This window comes from Rhipicephalus microplus, chromosome X (assembly GCF_043290135.1).
Source record: "Rhipicephalus microplus isolate Deutch F79 chromosome X, USDA_Rmic, whole genome shotgun sequence".
Taxonomy (NCBI): domain Eukaryota; kingdom Metazoa; phylum Arthropoda; class Arachnida; order Ixodida; family Ixodidae; genus Rhipicephalus; species Rhipicephalus microplus.
In genome coordinates this window covers 28,181,311-28,199,425 of record NC_134710.1, presented here as the reverse complement: position 1 = coordinate 28,199,425, position 18,115 = coordinate 28,181,311, and the positions used below count along the sequence as shown (strand labels likewise).

The window sequence follows — 18,115 nt, the reverse complement described above, 5'->3', positions numbered from 1 at the left end:
AGACGATCGCCGACATGCTGTCAATGTACGTCGATGTCGAACACAAGACGTGGGATGCCATTCTTCCGTATGTGACCTTCGCATACAACACGGCAGTGCAGGAGACGACGCAGATATCTCCATACAAATTGGTCTACGGATGGAGCCCGGCAACGACGCTCGATGCCATGTTACCCAACGTCACCGACGAAGAAAACCTCGATGTGAGCGAGTACCTTCATCGCGCCGAAGAAGCCCGACAACTTGCGCGGCTCCGTATCAAGAATCAACAGACGACCGACAGCCACCGTTACAATCTTCGACGACGCTTCGTGGAATACCAGCCCGGTGAACGTGTTTGGGTGTGGACGCCGATACGCCGACGTGGACTAAGTGAAAAGCTTCTGCGACGGTACTTCGGACCGTACAGGGTGGTTCGACGTTTCGGCCCACTTGATTACGAGGTTGTCCCCGACGGCATCACGAACTCTCAACGACGCCGATCGCGACCTGAAGTCGTCCATGTCGCACGCCTCAAGCCGTTTCATGCGCGTTAACAAACTGAAACAGTGTTTTTTTGTATTATTGTTGTATCGTATTTATTCATTGTACTTTCTTGCATTATTATTGTACCTTCATCTTTAGTTAAAGCATCGAGACGATGCCTTTTTCAGAGGGGGGCAATGCCACGCTCCATTTCCCAAGTTTTTCTTATCGTCCCAAAACACCACACGATTCTCAGCGCAAACCGCGCCTGCAGTTTTCGAGAGGGTTCCGGACTGTAGTAGATCATTTCGATAAGATCACGCCCACTGTGCGAATGGTACAGATTGTTCTGGAACGTACGCCGCCGCCAGCGATAGCGCTAGAACATTCGACGGCGGGAGTATAAATGCCGACGCGCTTCGCCGCTAGTGAGTTGTTGATCGAAGGCCGACGCTCCGTTCGCCGCTATCAGTCTGAGACTGCTATCTGTGCGAGACTGCTGCTGTAATTGGACTTTCTGTTTACCGGGCACAGGTTCGCCCAAATAAACAGTTAAATCCCAACAAGAAGTCTCCTGTCTTCGGCCACGTCACGACCCCGTGACAATATGCCGCACGCCAGCGAACGGTTGCACCCTCTGGATGCTGTATCGTAAAATCTTTCAGCTTTGCCGCCTCGTTCACAATACTAGAAAAACCTTTCTAGCCGCTATACTTGATCAATTTCCCACCATTGGCTTTGAGATTGCAGACGCCTATGTTTCAATTGTGCCCCACTAGAAGGCATTACCTGTCCCGTGTAAACGCGCAAAAATTGAATTTTTGAACAACTCGCGCCATTCCCCATAGTAACGTCCGGCGCTTCTTTTTTTCTTGAATCAAACAGAAACAAACAAGCAGCATTTTATTGCGTCTCTTTATGCACAAAGGGTTCTTCATTTAGTGCAGTTAGATCGATTACTAGTGAAGAATTGTAAGCGCTCCGTCTGATGTCATCAGGATCATTTTGACAATGTCCTACTGCGGTGCTTGTGTACTTGTGCATTTACCTTAGTTTCTCGGTAAGTGGGGCACTGCTGTTGATAACATTGTAGTTTTAGATGCTGTAATACATTGAGATTTCACTCTGCCGTAAATTGTTATTTGACTTTAGAGTCCCTTTTAGAGTCCCTTTAACCATTGAGATGTTGTGTTTACTAAGTGAGGCTACGTGAGGGACACTAGAGAGAAACAATGACTCGGTTTGAATTGATAAACTGCACTTTGAAAGCTCTAAAGCAATTCATTTCCCCCGTCATAAGTTCATTATTAGTAGAAAAAATCAAGGTTGAAGTTTCATTTTTGAATTTCACAGCCAAGTCTTCGTGCATGATGTAAGAAATTTCAAAATGTATTTGTCATACTTTACAACATTAGCGCGATGAAATTTTCTCAAACTTCGTATGCTAAGTCTTTGGCACCCACATATGACAATGTACTTCAATTTTATTGATTATAAGTTATGTAGAACCCAACACGCGCCTTCAAAATGCATGACGTCACGGAGTTTGGTGCGGGAATTTTATGGAGGCGTCTCCACGAGCATTTTCATTTCGCACGTTTTCTCGCTTATCCAGCATCGTGTCATGGTAAGAGCGGCGTTTTGTGGATTGTGAAATGGTACTTAACTATTACGAGAAAAATCATTTTGCTCTTTAATGTCCCTTTAAGCTAATCCAAAGGCCTTCATTATTGCATTTTTACACCCTATTGTGCAGGTTCAAGATGTCAAACTATTTAATACGTTGTCTGACTCCTTGTGTTACTTTATCTTGTGTCAAAATTTTGTGATTCCCTCAGTAAATTACATCACAAAAATTCTTTATTCATTCAAGTGCCAAACATTCACTTAGAGCTCAAGAAACTAGTGAAGCTTAAAAGAAAGAGCTAAAAGAGGTCACTGTTCTACAGAGAGTGAGATAGCATTGTCAATGAAGATAAATCAAGCTTGTCCTACTGGTCCCAAAGTCCATCTTTTTTTTTTACCTGCCCCACAGAGCATGCCCAAGTGAACTGCTGTTCTGTGAGTAATTCATGCACAATGAGTACTATAAGAAAAATTAGGTTGTTTGTTGTTTTTTTCTCAATGGCGAGCATAGTAGACGCCTGCACATACAAAGGCCATTCGTTACTTCACAGGTTTGAATTGTGTGGTGTGGATACTATTTTCACTTCCCATATCTGTATATTTTGCAATGTATTATCTTTATAGTTGACCAATGTTGAGAGGTTTTTCTATATAATGAATACCTTGATGCCAATAGGTTCTATATATCGTTGCACTTGGCTGCACAGTCATCAAAACAAATACTAAACATGCAATCATAAAACGCAACATGTGCTGTCCTCAAGCGAGAAGAGTAGCCAGAATACTACATTACTAGTAACTGGCTCACCATGCGGAGAGTGTTCAGTCGGAGATGCAGCACCACTGGTTGGGGCAGTTGCAGTTGCACAGGATTCTGTCTGAGACTGAGAGAACAAGGCAACAGTTGCAAGGATAGATGAAAAGCAAGACGCACAAAGGCCCCTCCAGCCTACTAAAGAAAGGAACCATAATATGAGTGCAGTAAACCATTGGTTCCTATTGACTTTTGTTAAGCAGAGCAAAGGTTTGATTCAGGCATGTATGAATATTCAAAGTGCGAATATTACAGTATTCAAATTCACTTCTACACAAATTTAAATTATTCAAAATGACTAAAGTGCGGACAAATGAGCAATATTAGACTGCATGTAAACCTCCCCCCCTTGCCACACGGTAAAAGTGATTTCACTGCAGCATGAAAGTGCTGTGATGTAAAAACACCTATTGAAAAAAATCTTCACAGCCGTGAAGCCCCACTTCAAGGTTAAATAGGCATGTTATCTCAAAATGATTAATCAACATTTAAGCTTATAAAAGCTTGTTATGGAGCTTATATGCTATAAGTGTAATAAACTTTTAAAAAAAACGCCAGGCCAGTGCATAACATGCAGCACAGTCACAATGAAAGCTGAAAGAGCGACCTCTTGGAGCAACTTTTGCAAGCACACGTGCAGGTACCTACTTCACCGTAAATTGTCAAAACGTTTGTGTAATAAGAAAGCGCCTACAATGCCATTATTCATCATCCTTTGGAACAGCGTGGTACTCGCTAGGCACTTGTAAGGCAATATATGCACTTTGTTGATGCTGCGGCTGATGATGACGAATTGTGCCTGAGGCACTATAATGGGTTGGAGCATTCAACCACCCACTTTTTATCTAATCCAAATTTCGTGACACCTAGTTGCTACTTTAATGTCCTAAAATGCTTCATTACACATGTCAATGCAATTCCTTACCCAACGTGAAGCCTGCACAGGGTCAATTTGCCACGGTGCTTCAAGCACCAGCATAGCTCTGTGTTAGAGTACTGAGCTGCCGCACAGAGAACCTGGGTTCGGCTCCCACTGTGTCCTTGGAATTTTTTATTTATTTAGGTTTTTCTTATCTTGTGTGATATAGTGGTTACAGACACCGGTGGCAGCAACAGCAGCAGCAGAGAACAACTACGGCGCCAGAATCGACCTTTGTTGTGATCTCATAACAGCTTTCACTGTAAAACTTAACGCATTCTATGAGTTTTTACTTGCATCCTAAGGAAATTCAATTTCTGTTACTATTTCAAGTTGCGTCAACTTCACTTTGAACAAAGAAAAATAGTATTTTCACATACTTTGTCACAATTAAAAAAAATATTATGCAAGTTCATGGGGTCACAACAAGTAAGTCCATTTTTCTTTACAATATGTGTTATATACTATTCAAACTATTCGATTCGAAATTATTTGACCAAATCACTATTTCCTTCAAACCTAAACTTTACTATTCACACATCCCTTGTTTAATCATTCAGCAGTGGTCAAAAAAATGCGTGCTTTTAAATAGGTGAAGACATGATGTGCACATGTAAGAGCCTTTACTAAGACTATCCACATTTGTTAGCATCCTTGGTTATTATTGCCTAATCCTTTGAAAAGCGCAATTTTTAAGCATCTTTGTTTATGCTAATGACAGACCTGATGCAAAAAAAAACTGAAGTTTAAGAGTGTACAACAATTAAGGCCGCATAGATTTTCTTGTAAGAAAAAAAAAACAGGTCCAATATAGCTTTGCCCCAGCTGCTATCATAGTACCTCGCACACGGTTGCTGTACACAATGCACAACTGCCTAGCACGCAGCTATGTACAATTATGATCAGTAATGATTATTGATACATTTTATGATGACCTATTACTTTTCATTGAACATTAACACGTCTAAGGGTGGTAATCTATCAATATAGAAGATAGAGTGGATGTCAGAGAGAGGCGGTAGGGGGGTCTGCAAGATGGTCTGGCCCGTCTCACAAAAGTTCCACCCCAAGTTAAAAAAAAACATTTCAACGACCACTAAATAAAAAGCTAGGAAGCACAGCATCTAACATTTGTCAGGATCGTAATGAAGTTTCTGTTTAAGTGAACAGCCTCATACAGGGCAAGCAGAACAGCATCATCACTTCTGAAAGAAAGAATGATGCAAGCAAATATTACCTCGGTTCATAATGACAACAAACAAATGTTAGCTTATGAGAATCGGACACAGCTAGGCTGCAATGTCTGGAATTCTTAGGAATGTCCAAAATATATTGAAGACATTACTTATTGATTTAGTAGTTTGTAAAATACAGAAATGGCTACTTAACTATCTAAAAAACAGCAAATCTACCAAAGCATGACAAACTATGCTAATGTTTTGGTGAGTTTTTAAACAACGATTTCAGCTTATGCAAGCACGCTTCCTGTGAGTGAACATGACTCAAAGTAAGCGTAACTCTAGCCTCAGTGACTGTAACTACTGCTGCAATGATTGAGGAAAGCAGGCCATTGCATAATGCATTGAAAGAACAACCAAGGCAAATAACAATTTAGGCTTGACTGATAACATTTATATGCTTGAGAATGTCTTAAACATCAAAATTCTTTTGGAAAGTGCTTCACTAACAAATTTTAAAGCAACTGTACCATACGAAATGAGACTGCAGCAAGACATCACAGTACAAGCCTGATGATGTAGCACATGCTACTTATAATTCTGTCACCAGTATGCAACCACTCATAATAAAAAATCATGGCAGCACACTGTAAAATGGCATAAATTGCTGGCTATGAATATCTATTCGATTTTTGGGTGTAAGTACCTTTCCCAACTAAGCATAAGTGGTGCACAAACTCTCATCCCAGTGATGATTTCATTCAAGTAACTAGCACCAATCTCAAAGGCTCTTCTTTTGGGTACTGTGAGTGTCAGATTTAATAGCGTGAGCAAAAAACACGTCATTGGCCCCAGTTTAAGGCCCCATTTTTTCGGCAACGATAAAGCGACACAGGTGGGCATAATGCTTCATCGCCCATGCACTCCCATTTAGTTTATTAACGTGGCGTGCTTCAATCACCGTGCTCGGTAGTGAACTCTAACTGTAAAAGAAAATGCCGCATCCACGCGATGTTGCTGGCACGAATTTCAATTACACTTTTGCATTTTAGCAAGAAACCATAGCACTGTGATGCAGTAAAGGGCAGTGATGGTGGATGTGACATTATTCTTTTCGCATTGGGGCAAGTAATCTGGCTTACGCTAAGGGTATGTGGATACTTCAAATGTAATATCCACTTAAATTTAGCACCTCTCTGGCACTAACCAGTGCAGCAAGGTTTCTGGAATGATATTAACTCAATATTTTGCTTTAGTGCCCCTATACGTATGTCTATTCTGGCAGGCAGATATGATTTTACAGATCTGTTTAGCTAATGAATACACAACAATTCTTCAAATACAAATACACACAATACTTCTAATTAAGTGGAATTTAGAAATAACTTAGTCTGAATTAATAAGGTTTTACTATACATGAAATACTTTTTAGTTTTACAAGCCCCAATATTAATGAATAGAGACTGAATTTTAGACAAATGCCTATTTTGTTCCTTGCGTTCCTATCGCCCCATTATGACATACGAGCACAAATTAAAGGTTAAGTAACGCTAGTGTTTTTATAGTGCCTATTAATGCCCACTTTTGGCGTTAATGCCTAAATGCCCGTAAGTGCCTATAAATGCTTATTTCCGACATCGGCGCCTATATGGACACTATTTAACTTCAAATTTCGTTTTTGAGTGCAGTTGGACGCCGTTGTTCATTTTACTAGGCAACACTGACTATTCAGATATCTGTGAAGTTGACACTAGTTTTTCAATTCATTCAACTTCTGGAAAAATGCTTGCACGGGTCAAATTGCGACGCGCTGGCCACAACATGCTGCCGTGCAACAATGACGTGAGTAGATGGCGAATACAAAACCGTGGTGGGCTGTCACGGGAGAGGAGACTAAATATTAAAAGAAAAATGTCATTTGCACATGACTTTTGTTTTTAGTGGTCTGGCCACCTGCTAAATATACTGCCCTTCTCAGCCATACCCAAAAAGAACGATACGCAGGAGTGTGCTGATTCGACAGCTAAGAGTTGACTGGCCATGCTAGCGAATAAAGGAATAAATCAGATTCTGTGAACTTTGGGAGGATAAAGAGATTTGTGGCATTTTCTTTTTTTTTAACCCAGGTCCATTTAAAGTGAAACAGAAAAAATGGGTCAATGAGGGTGGTGGTTTGAGCTTGTTGGTATGGTAGCATAATAATATATATGGGAGCGCAGACTAAGGACACGGACAATGAATGTGCCTTCTCCTGTCCGTGTCCTTTGTCTGCGCTACCATATATTATCAGAAAAACGAGGTTGTTGTTTAGTTCTGACAATACAGTCGGGCTTGCTCGAACAATTTTTTTCCAGTGTGCTCCTGTCACCAATGAATTTGAAACCTATATTGCAGCAAAAATCTACATAGTGAACTATGAATTGTATTCAGAAATAAAATTTTTATATGGCTGTCATAGACTGAGACATTTCATTTGGGTTAAAAATGGCTTTGAAAAAGTATTCTTAGATGACAGCGAATGTGCCATGTAGTAGAATGGAAAGTTGGGCTAGTTGGAATGCTTGCATGAATGATGCATCACTTGAAAGGAAGAGAAAAAGAACCCAGAGTGCACATGAGTGCTGTCTCGCAACTGAAAGATTTTGAAAAACAAAAACGGGAAAACAGAAGTAGAAATGCACCTAAGTAACAAGGCACGTAGCAGAAATGCACTCAAGTAATATACAGTAAAAGCAAATAATCACTTAGCAACAAGATGTGCGCATCCTTAAAAAAAATTCGAACATGCCACCTAATATTACATGAGCCAAGCATATAAGGAGACTCCTTGTCTATCATGCATCGAATTTCTAGACAGACGTGGAGTTTGCTTATCTGCTTGGTTCATGAAATAGGTGACTTGTCTGATTGTTCTTAAATGATTAGCTTTACTGTGTGACTTATGTGCATGTCTGCTATGCCTGGAATTGTTTTCCCCTTTTCATTTTTCGAAATAAATAATTCAGCTGCAAGACAGTGCTCGTCCTGTGCACTCTGTGTTCCTTTTGTCCTTGTTTGTAGTGCTGCGTCAATCATGAACGATGTAGCAATATTTTGTGACAAATTTGACACAATTTTGCGCTTCTGTGGGAGTCATTCTTTGTTTTATGGGCATAATGTCAATGAACACACTTGAAGAGCGAGTGGTTCTTTCCAGGCAACAGGAGAACTATTTTGTCCTTGACATGCCTCACTTAGTGTATTGCTTATTAGCTGTTTCTAAGCTGGATTTACAATGTGCCATTTAGAATGGCTTCTTCTTCAATTGTTATATTGGTGCCCAATAAGAACTTCATTGCTGCAGTCTTCCACAAGCATTTGTTTACTAGCGAAGCCTTTTTTTTATAGCCTGAGGTGCTTATTTTTCATTTTTAGACTGTTAGGATTAATAGTATGCAAGTTTTCAAACAGCAGTGGGAAAGTAGCAGTTATTTTTTTGGTATAGAACCGCAAAAAGTATGAGTTAACCAAATGATGCAGTTTGAATTATTTTTGTTTGAATTAACCGAAAGTATGAATTATCAGTTTGAATTACCAAGAGTCTACTGTATACCATCTTTGAGCAAAACATGGATATGGTACATTAGTGCAAACCTCGAAAAGAAATGCTAACAAACAGGCAGAAGTACCAAAGTTGGCCTCCTACTTTTTCCCAATTGAGTTTTGCCCTACAATACCATGTCTTTCAGTAAGCACAAGCTTGCCCCCAAAAATCAAATTTAGAGCGAAAGCACGCTAACGAAGCTACAAGGTCACCAATGAAACAGACTGGATGAAATCACAATAGTTGTTTTGGCAACGATTGTTAATTAACATCTAGGGTTTTACATCCCAAAACACCTAAATGATTTTGACGGATCCGGTAGTAAACAGCTCTGAAGTTTTGATCATCCGGTCATGCACAGTACACGGGCCTCTAGCATTACGCCTCTATAGAAATGAAAATACTGCAACTGGGATCGAACTCGCATTTTTCGCTGGGCAGCCGAGCGACATAACCAGTGCGCCACCGCGGCGGATTGATAACAGTTGTCTACGCGCTCCGTTTTCATGAATATAACTCAGATTGATTTAAACAGGCACAGGATCAGGGTAATTTTAAATCAAAACTGCTTCTTTGAGTCCTCATTACAATCAGGAGTTTCTCACTTTTGATTACAAATGCCAAGTGTGAAAGATACTAAGGCGTGTTTTTTGTTTTCATGAAACTTAGTTTCACGTTCTCATATTGGCTCCTTCCGAAGATGAACGCCGCAATCGCACGGCTAGGTTTCACTGTTACCATCTTTGTGGCATCATTAATAAAAATTTTTTTGCTTCCCTGCGGTAGATGCAGTTCATGCACATATTTCTTTTGAAATCATTTTTGTGTGTGCAAGTATAGTATATCGCATCTACATTTACAACACCGCAGGCTTGAAACCTATCTTGCCTGCCTACTTTCGGCGCTTGAACCACACTTCCTTAGTGCCTAAATATCCTGCCTCTACTAATGAGGTGTTCACATTAGATGTAGCTGACCTTGCACATGTTTATAGGCAAATGTAAGGTAGCATAGAAGGAATATCAACCAACCTTCCTGAGTCCTTCCTGGGAGTTGCTTCATCAGCAAGAAACATGGTGCCAACCTGAAACATGAATGTGAATGGTTACAATAACAAAAAAATTTCTTTGTACGAAAGAAAAAACACAGGTAATGCTATACAAAGAGGCATTACAATGCGGGAGCTTTATGCTTCATAGTTAGGGCTTCATGTCTTTACATCACGAGCACTCAAGCAAATAAATACGTAGATTGTTCGAACTTTTCTTTGAATTGCCTTTCGAAATAAAGCAGTTAAAAGGTAGCCTTCGTCTTTTTCTGAACTATCTAGTGAGCAGGTCCGAAAGGACACAGCAACTTTTATGTGCTAACATCACGCCTAAGGTTACCACCATTCGCCGGAAAATAAAACAGCTTTTAAGGGGGGGGGGGGGCAGAGGGGAATAACAACAGACGAAATAAATATTGAACAGAGGCTATGTTGAGTCTTCGGCATGCATTGCCATTTAATGTAACACTGATATCCTTGAGTGAAACAAACTTGATGTACACGTGCACAAAAACAGACGAGCCCAAAATGGTGGTGGGCAATTGTGCCGTCGTGAAGCTATAAATTTCTGAAAAACGCCTTTTTAAAGACAATAGTCTTTCTTGAGGATGTTCGACGCAAAAATGTTGGTCTGTCTGTATATTTGTCTGTTTGTCCGCCATTAACGATACTCCAAGACCTAAACGGTACCAGACTATACTCCAAACGGCCGACCCCATGCGCAGCGCCCACCAATATTGCTCAAGATTTAGCATTCACACTTGATCGACTGTAAATTAAAAAGCCATTATTGCGAATGTCTGAGGTACCGCAACATCGCGCCAATATTCTGTATGTGTGTCTTTTTACTAGAAAAGGCATCAATAGGTAATTCTAAGGACCGTAGCGCTTATCACGCTGAGCTGACGATGCAACGCTTGCACAAAAAGGCAAGTGTTTCCACCGCTTTGCTGAGACGACACGGTGGTGGCACCTACCCGTCGCCTTGCGTTCTACACTTTATCGCATACGAGAAGGGTGCGCACGCCGCCCGCTTCGTTTTCCAAGATAACTGCCAGACGGCGCTCATGTCTCATGTGTGACGTGACTTGATGCGCTCGTTCGCCTCCGCTGCATGCTCGAGGCACTCTAACGCAGCGCCTCCAGAATACCATTCACCTATTTTCTTGTACAGAACATGAAATAAACATTTTGTTCACTCTCTCTAAACACATGACTATCGTCTTTCGATGACATTTACAGTGTAACATGCAGATACGGGGCCATTTTTTTTTTACTTTTACGATGATTTTCACCACCTCAGCGGGGGCAAAAAGCTTTTTTACAGCACTTCTATATAGTTTTCAGAGAAACTATTTTAGAATCGGGTAGAAAAAATGGTACAGACACTGAAGAATGATTTCCAAAAACAACTTTTTTATGCCCCGTTGAGAATAAATTCCTCTATGACTCTTGATTCTCTACGGTTATAACAGACCCATTCCGCATTAGTGTAAAGTCTGTTGTAACAAACAGTACATGGACTTTACATACTCCTTCTACAGCATACCTAAATTCTCTTCACTATGGAGGTCTGTTGTAATGAGGTCATACTGTATATATTTTTCTTATTACTGAGCCTAAAACAAGCAACACAAATATTATAAAGGGATCTTTTTGCAATAATGACAACAGCCAATGACTGCATGTCCTGATGACTACATAGTTGATTTGCCCTATTCTAGAATACGCATCTGTTGTTTGATACCCTGACAAACAAGGTGACCTAAAAATCTTTGATAGCGTTCAACGTAAGGCCATCCGGTTCATATGCCGTAACTACAGCCACAACTTCTCACCAACACAGGCTCTGCAATCAGTGAACATTGCACCATTACATTCTCGTCATTGCATCGAATCTCTAAAACTATTATATACAGTCATCAACTCCTCTCCTGGCATCTTTGGTGGTAACTACATCGCACTTATGGAAGAATCTTGAACCCGCAGCTCCCACTTCTTGAACATAAAGCAGTTATTTGCTCGTACTAACACATTCAAATTTAGTTTTTTCCCACGTACTATACACCTCTGGAGTTCCCTACTGGGCAGTATTCGTTCACTATCATTACAAAATTTCATTGATGCCACTATTGCCCATTTAGAAAATTAGTAAAGATCGTGTTTGCAATACCATAGTGATGTTTTCTTATGTATTGCCGTAATGTATTTCAGTTTTATTGTTGTTTTATTGTTGTTTTATTGTCGTTGCTCTGTTTGTATTAGTTTTGTATAACTCATCCACTCCTGCTATAGCCCTGCATTAAGGCTGCAGTATATTCAAATAAATAATAAGTAAAAAATAGTCGGTCCCTTCATCTATGTACCTAGTCAGCCGAGAGGAGAGTGAGCTACTTTTGGCTAATTTTGCAACAAAATGGCAAATCTCCTGTCGTGTGCAGTGCCATAAAATTTGGCTTACATGTTCGCAAGAGCTTTTACTACTCATTGGCGGCATTTTCGGACTAAATTCATCAAGTATTGTTGGCCACTTCAATAGAAAGCTCTCAACTTACAAAGTTGGTCACTGTAGACAAAAGACCAGCTTGAGGTTCAGCTTGTTCTTGCACAAACTGCCTGAAATGCACATTAGTCAACAAACGTCACAGTTTCAAAAAGGTTCTGAAGACAGCTAGCATAACATTAGCAATGATTCACAACGGTACAACCACATGCAAAACATTAAGCAAATTCCCTTATGAACAAATGCCAATCATCCAAGATGAATGAGTAGAAATCACATGGTACTATTGTACCAAAATATTATAGACTAAAAAACTGAATTCTCACTAGTATGGGGCACACAGGGTCAATTTTTAAGCTGTAATCTGTAGTAGTTTTTGAAACCTGAACATGGATAGTAATCACATTGAAGGCACCGCATCTTAAATGAGTCTAATTTAAGTATTTTTCATGGAACCTGTGTCCTCTAGACGTTTGCAGGCATCTACACAACATTGTAAGCTTCTAACTGTTTATTAGGTGCTCAACCTGTCGTTCAATCTGTACCACACTAGGAGCAAAATGAGAGAAAATGCATTTTGTACAAAGTGCTTATAACAGTGTGACTGTACTGTGTTACGCTATCCTCCTGACTGTTCAGCAACTCAAGTTGATTATAAGCTCATGGTTCTATCTATGAATATCCAGACATGGGGGAAAAAATAAAGAAAAAAGCAAGCAAAATAACATCAAATAATGACTATAATCCAGTATACTACAAGATATGGTACAGTTGACTGCATATAACTGCTTGATTGCAAGGTGACAAGCAGGTGTGGTAGCAGCAGAGTAAAAAAAAAAAAAACACTTCACTTGACTTGTGCAAACATCAGTTTTTGGTTCAAAATAAATTTGAGGTGAATAGCTTGTTCAGTGAAATTAGACTAAAAATTAAAAAATTTCATGTCCTATGCAGAAATGTTTGAAAAATCAAGTGAAGTACAGCATAAGAAATTCGACTGTCATCGTCATCATCAGCCTGACTACGCCCACTGCAGGGCAAAGGTTTCTTCCATAATCCACTAATCAACCCGGTTTTGCACCTTCTCCTGCCACGTTATACCCGTGAACTTTTTAATCTCATCGGCCAACCTAACTTTCTGTCACCCCCTCGTGCGTTTGCCATTTCTGGAAATCCAGTCAGTTACCTCGTGTGTTTGCCTTCTCTGGGAATCCAGTCAGTTACCCTTAATGACCACCTGTTATCCTACCTACGTGCTACCTGCCCGGCCCATGTCCATTTCTTCTTCTTGATTTCAACTATGATATCCTCAACCCCAGTTTGTTCCCTGACCCACTCTGACCTCTTCTTGTCTCTTAAAGTTACACCTATCACTTTTATTTCAATCGCTCACTGCAGTGTCCATAATTTAAGCTGAACCCTCTTTGCAAGCGTCCAGATTTCTGTTTCGTACGTATGTACCAGCAAGATGCAGGTCTTATATATACCTTCCTCTTGAGGGTTTGTGGTAGATTACCATTCATGATTTGAAAATGCTTGCCAAATGCAATGTGACTATATACAGTTTGTGTTGAACCCATTTGTGTGTCTCTTCTCTGTCCCCATGTGCCTGCGCAAATATTTCAAGATGTATACGGTCGTTAACATCAGTTATTTAGAAAAGCAGAGATCGTTTTATTCCATCCTATTATTGGGAGTGAAAATTATGCACGGCAAAATGCAATCCAGTTTAAAACTTGCCACTGTTTAGGCGTAATAAAAACATTTTTTTTTTATGTTTTCAAAAAGAATTTGCACTGCTGGGAAGCCACACCTGAAAATAAAGTTGGCGAGTAATACATAAACTGTGCATTTAAGTGAGGCTTCACGAAGTCAAGAATTTTGCTTGAAGAAGTAGTCTGACGGCAGCGCACACCACACTGATGTGAGCCATCTTTCCAGGTACATTCTTTGTGAAAAATACTTATATTAGTTCGTTTCAATACTTCAAAAGCTCTGACACTAAAATTATAACTGAAAAGAATACCAATGATCTCATATTTCGTAAAACTTGATTGATTTATTTGTGGGGTTTAACGTCCCAAAACCACATATTTCGTAAAACTTGATTCAATATATAAAAACATTTAATTACTCGCCCAAGCCTACTACGTATTACAGAAAAATTTGTCTGTGCTATATGTACTGCACGTGTGCATCTGCTTCCATCTATGCTGAATTGAAAGGCAAAATTCAATAGACCCGCTAGTCTTCAGCCAACATCATCATTGGAAATATGTCTACAACCAAAAATATGTTTACCATCTTTCACAATGAGGCACTAGAAAAATAATTATTTCATGGCAACTTGTCTCACCTATTAAATTCGGCGAGAGCTGTGGATACAACCATTCCATATCCCTGTAATAAACAGTAATCAATTTTTAAAAAAAGCACAAGAATTTACATCTACAGAAGAATCTAGCAAGACTTCCATAACTTTAGCTCACATTTTGAGAATCCTTGAATACTGATATTATGCCGTGAAATATACAAATGGGCACTTGAGAGAAATTTTAGATCATACCAGCAAATAAAAAACTGGATTCGGGCACAAACTATTTGAAACATCACAATGTTCAGGCAGCTAGATGCAATAGGTTACACACGTAAGTGTATGATGTGATCCCCAAGTTTTGGTCAGAAGTTTAGGCTATTAGCAAATTCACCACCCAAACCACTAAATCAAGGGCTAATTGTCTGGCAAAACAAAAACTAGATGGCAAAGCACTTCCACAGTAGCTGACAACCTGATATGTTGCTTATAGCAATATAATCCTCTTCCAACCCTTCATGGTGGCTTCAACAATCACATTAAATCTTCCATGACGGAAGTTAGTGAGTTCACTAAAGCATGCTAGTTAGGCGGTCTGAAGATGATAAAGCCCTTAGGTTAAGATTATAGCCTGTGCAACCTGATAAATCATTAGAACAACACCAACAACAGATTTCCAAGCACGAAAGAACAATCTAAGAAATGTTCCTTTTGTAAGCTGGAAATGTCTTGCAGACATCAGCCTTACTCACATTCAATGCCAGTTCATTGTCCACAATAGACAGCTTTACAATGTACGGGTTGGCTGCCTGCACATAAAAAGAACAAGTCACTCCAAATGGGCAAACCAATCAGATTTGTGTTCTCCCTTTTATCATAAAATATTTTGATATTTGCACAAATCCTCACAATGTTTTCATGTCCTAATTTATTTCGCAGACTGCATAGTTATCTCAAACTATTTGTTGGACAAGTAGCTTTCTAGGCCAGGCTAGGTTTGGGTAAATACCAGAGTGCACTACAATGCCCTTTGCTTTGCAACTACTATAACCAGCCTTCTGGGTTAACCAGCTGGGTAGTCACCCAGGGCACAATCAATAAGGGGGCACCCTGTGCACCCCAAAGCATTTTTAGATTTCTTTAGTTCAGTGTAGCACACATCCCGAGCCTATATTCTCAAGCAACGAGATTCGTAACTGACAAAACACTCGCATTAAGCAACTACTCTGGATCTGCAAACAATATAATTTTGTATAGGGCATGGACCTATTAAAAAAAGATAAAAAGTGGGTGAGGCCTGGCCAAAAAAAACTTAGGGCACCTTAGGGCTGCCCCAGACTGCAAGTCAACCATAATACCCACTTATTGGATAAACCAAAATTTTCATGGCAAAAAAGTGCTCACCTCATATTTTCTGTAGCTCACAAAGATTGTCAATACTAAAACAGCATCGTAGCCGCAATGTGCTCGAGAGTGTTTGTCTGCGAGCAGCTGCAATAAGAAAGCATTGCTGTTGAACAGAAATAAGAAAGTAAAAATTGGCTCAAGAAAAAATGATGACAACTGTACCTGTAGAATGGCTTCAAAAACACAGTTCATCATTACGTACTCCAGAAGCGTGTTATTGCTAACATTTTCAGAAGCCTGCAAGTTCAAAAAACCAACGCAAATAATCATTCCAGGGCTGTTATCTTCACTGGCAACAACAAAAACTCATGAGCACTAACTTTTAATCATCTAATTAATTATTTTAAAAAAGAAGCTACACATGTGCCCCCATTTAGCAAGTGCTTGAGCCACAGAAATAACACACATAACATAAACTATATTTCATCTCCACTTACTAAAGCCTAAGATTAAATTATTGTCTATTCACCACAAATCACTGAAGTGAAAGAAGCCCACTGTGTCATCAGAAACGTTTATACAGCCAATTTGAATAAAATTCATTGTGCTAACTTTCAGGTGCATCAAGGCACCTTCAAAATATTGCCGATGAAACGCGATACAATGCTTTAGATGCAGGTGAAATGAGTGTCTCTCCTCAAGTCAGCTCGGCACAAGGCATCAAAGTTGTAAAGAGTAGCAAGCTTGAAAAGTTAATGGTCCACACTTGTTTGCAAGTATTTACAGTAGTTCCAAAGGTTTAGCAAGCCAGGATTGCCGGTCACTTTGTGTGACTGCTTTCCACATCTCTCCACACCTGATGTTGCAGCTCAAATTATATGAAACAGAAACAAGAAGAAGCTTGATGTGTTTGCTCACATCGTTTGTGCAGCTCATTCTGCAATAGTGTTGTGAAACCAGTAACCACAGTGATCCAGTGAGATGAGTTTGCGTTTACCTGCACATGCTAATACCATGCTCATTATTTTCACTGTTCAACTAACATGCTTCACCCCATGTCAGCACCTCTGCAACATCCTTTCCACACTGTGAAGATAACAAAAAAACGCTAATTTTTATTTCAAGAAATATCACATTTCATACAGACTGCTTCTGTGTCCCTGCTTTATCAGCAACACGTAAATATGAAAAATAACTGACAGCAAATGACAATGAGAAATAACATAGTAACAATTGATATTAAAATAATGCACATTGTTCACAATAAATCAGTCAAAATTAGAAAAAAAAGGTTAGCACAGAAAGAGTTAAAGGGCCAGCAGGGCACTTATAAAATGCAGGTAAGTTCGCTGATTGATCTATTGATATGTGGGGTTTAATGATTCGAAACCACCCTATGATTATGCGAGACGCCGTAGTGGAGGGCTCCGGAAATTTCGACCACCTGGGGTTCTTTAACGTGCACCAAAATCTGAGCAACATCTACAAGATTTCCGCCTCCATCGGAAATGCAGCCGTCACAGCTGGGATTCGATCTGGCGACCTGCGGGTCAGCAACGGAGCTTCAAAGCATGATAACTTATAGCAATGTGCATCAAAAACAAGGACGATACAGGAACATAAGAATAGACAAACAACGCAAGTGCTAATGTTTGTTAACCGATCAGGACGTCTTGAGGGGCTAGTTGGTTCATTCTATTCAGGTAAAAAATTGCGCTGAAATAGAAAGGACACCACAAAGAAGGAACACTTAAACAGGTCGAGCGCAAACTACCAACTGTTTTTTTTGTTTTTTTTTATAAGATACTGGGACATAGCAGAGATACGTGTGCTCGTGAGGTGTTGGAAGCATTCTTCATCAACATGAAAGGTGATAGCTGTGTAAGTGAGGCCTCGGTATCGCTCTACGGTGCAGAAGTGTCCTTTTTGATTGATAAGGTGCGTTAAGTAGCACGTGTTGATCCTCGACGCGTCGGCGCAGCTATGTACGGGTTCCCTATTTTACCGACGTTCTACAGTCAATAAAAAACAGTTGGTAGTTTGCGCTCGACCTGTTTAAGTGTTCCTTCTTTGTGGTGTCCTTTCTATTTCAGCGCAATTTTTTACCTGAATAATGTTTGTTACTTTCGAACAAGCTCAAATACTCTCTTAAACACGTGTTGAATTACTTTGTGATAAACCTAGACATGATAAGATGCACAGATTACAAAATTTAAGATATATACAGAAATTCATCACACATGAGCAAACATGGATGATATACAGGTCAGTAACATTTCCACATTCAGTAACAAAATCATTTCTTTGTCAGACAGACA

General features: G+C 39.8%; 1 protein-coding gene across 1 annotated transcript in view; it reads right to left on the bottom strand.

The window, feature by feature from the left end:
* The window catches only part of LOC142774964 (uncharacterized), a 63,528-nt gene extending 46,088 nt beyond the window's left edge, over positions 1-17,440 (bottom strand). Inside the window, exons 1-6 of the mRNA XM_075876099.1 lie at positions 15,855-17,440; positions 15,203-15,259; positions 14,493-14,536; positions 12,189-12,249; positions 9,617-9,669; positions 2,900-2,975 (exon numbers count right to left, since the gene is read on the bottom strand). Of these exons, the coding sequence (XP_075732214.1) occupies positions 2,900-2,975; positions 9,617-9,669; positions 12,189-12,249; positions 14,493-14,536; positions 15,203-15,259; positions 15,855-16,127 (564 nt within the window). The 5' untranslated portion in view covers positions 16,128-17,440. The remainder of the gene's footprint in view (positions 1-2,899; positions 2,976-9,616; positions 9,670-12,188; positions 12,250-14,492; positions 14,537-15,202; positions 15,260-15,854) is intronic.
* Positions 17,441-18,115: the final 675 nt, after the last annotated feature.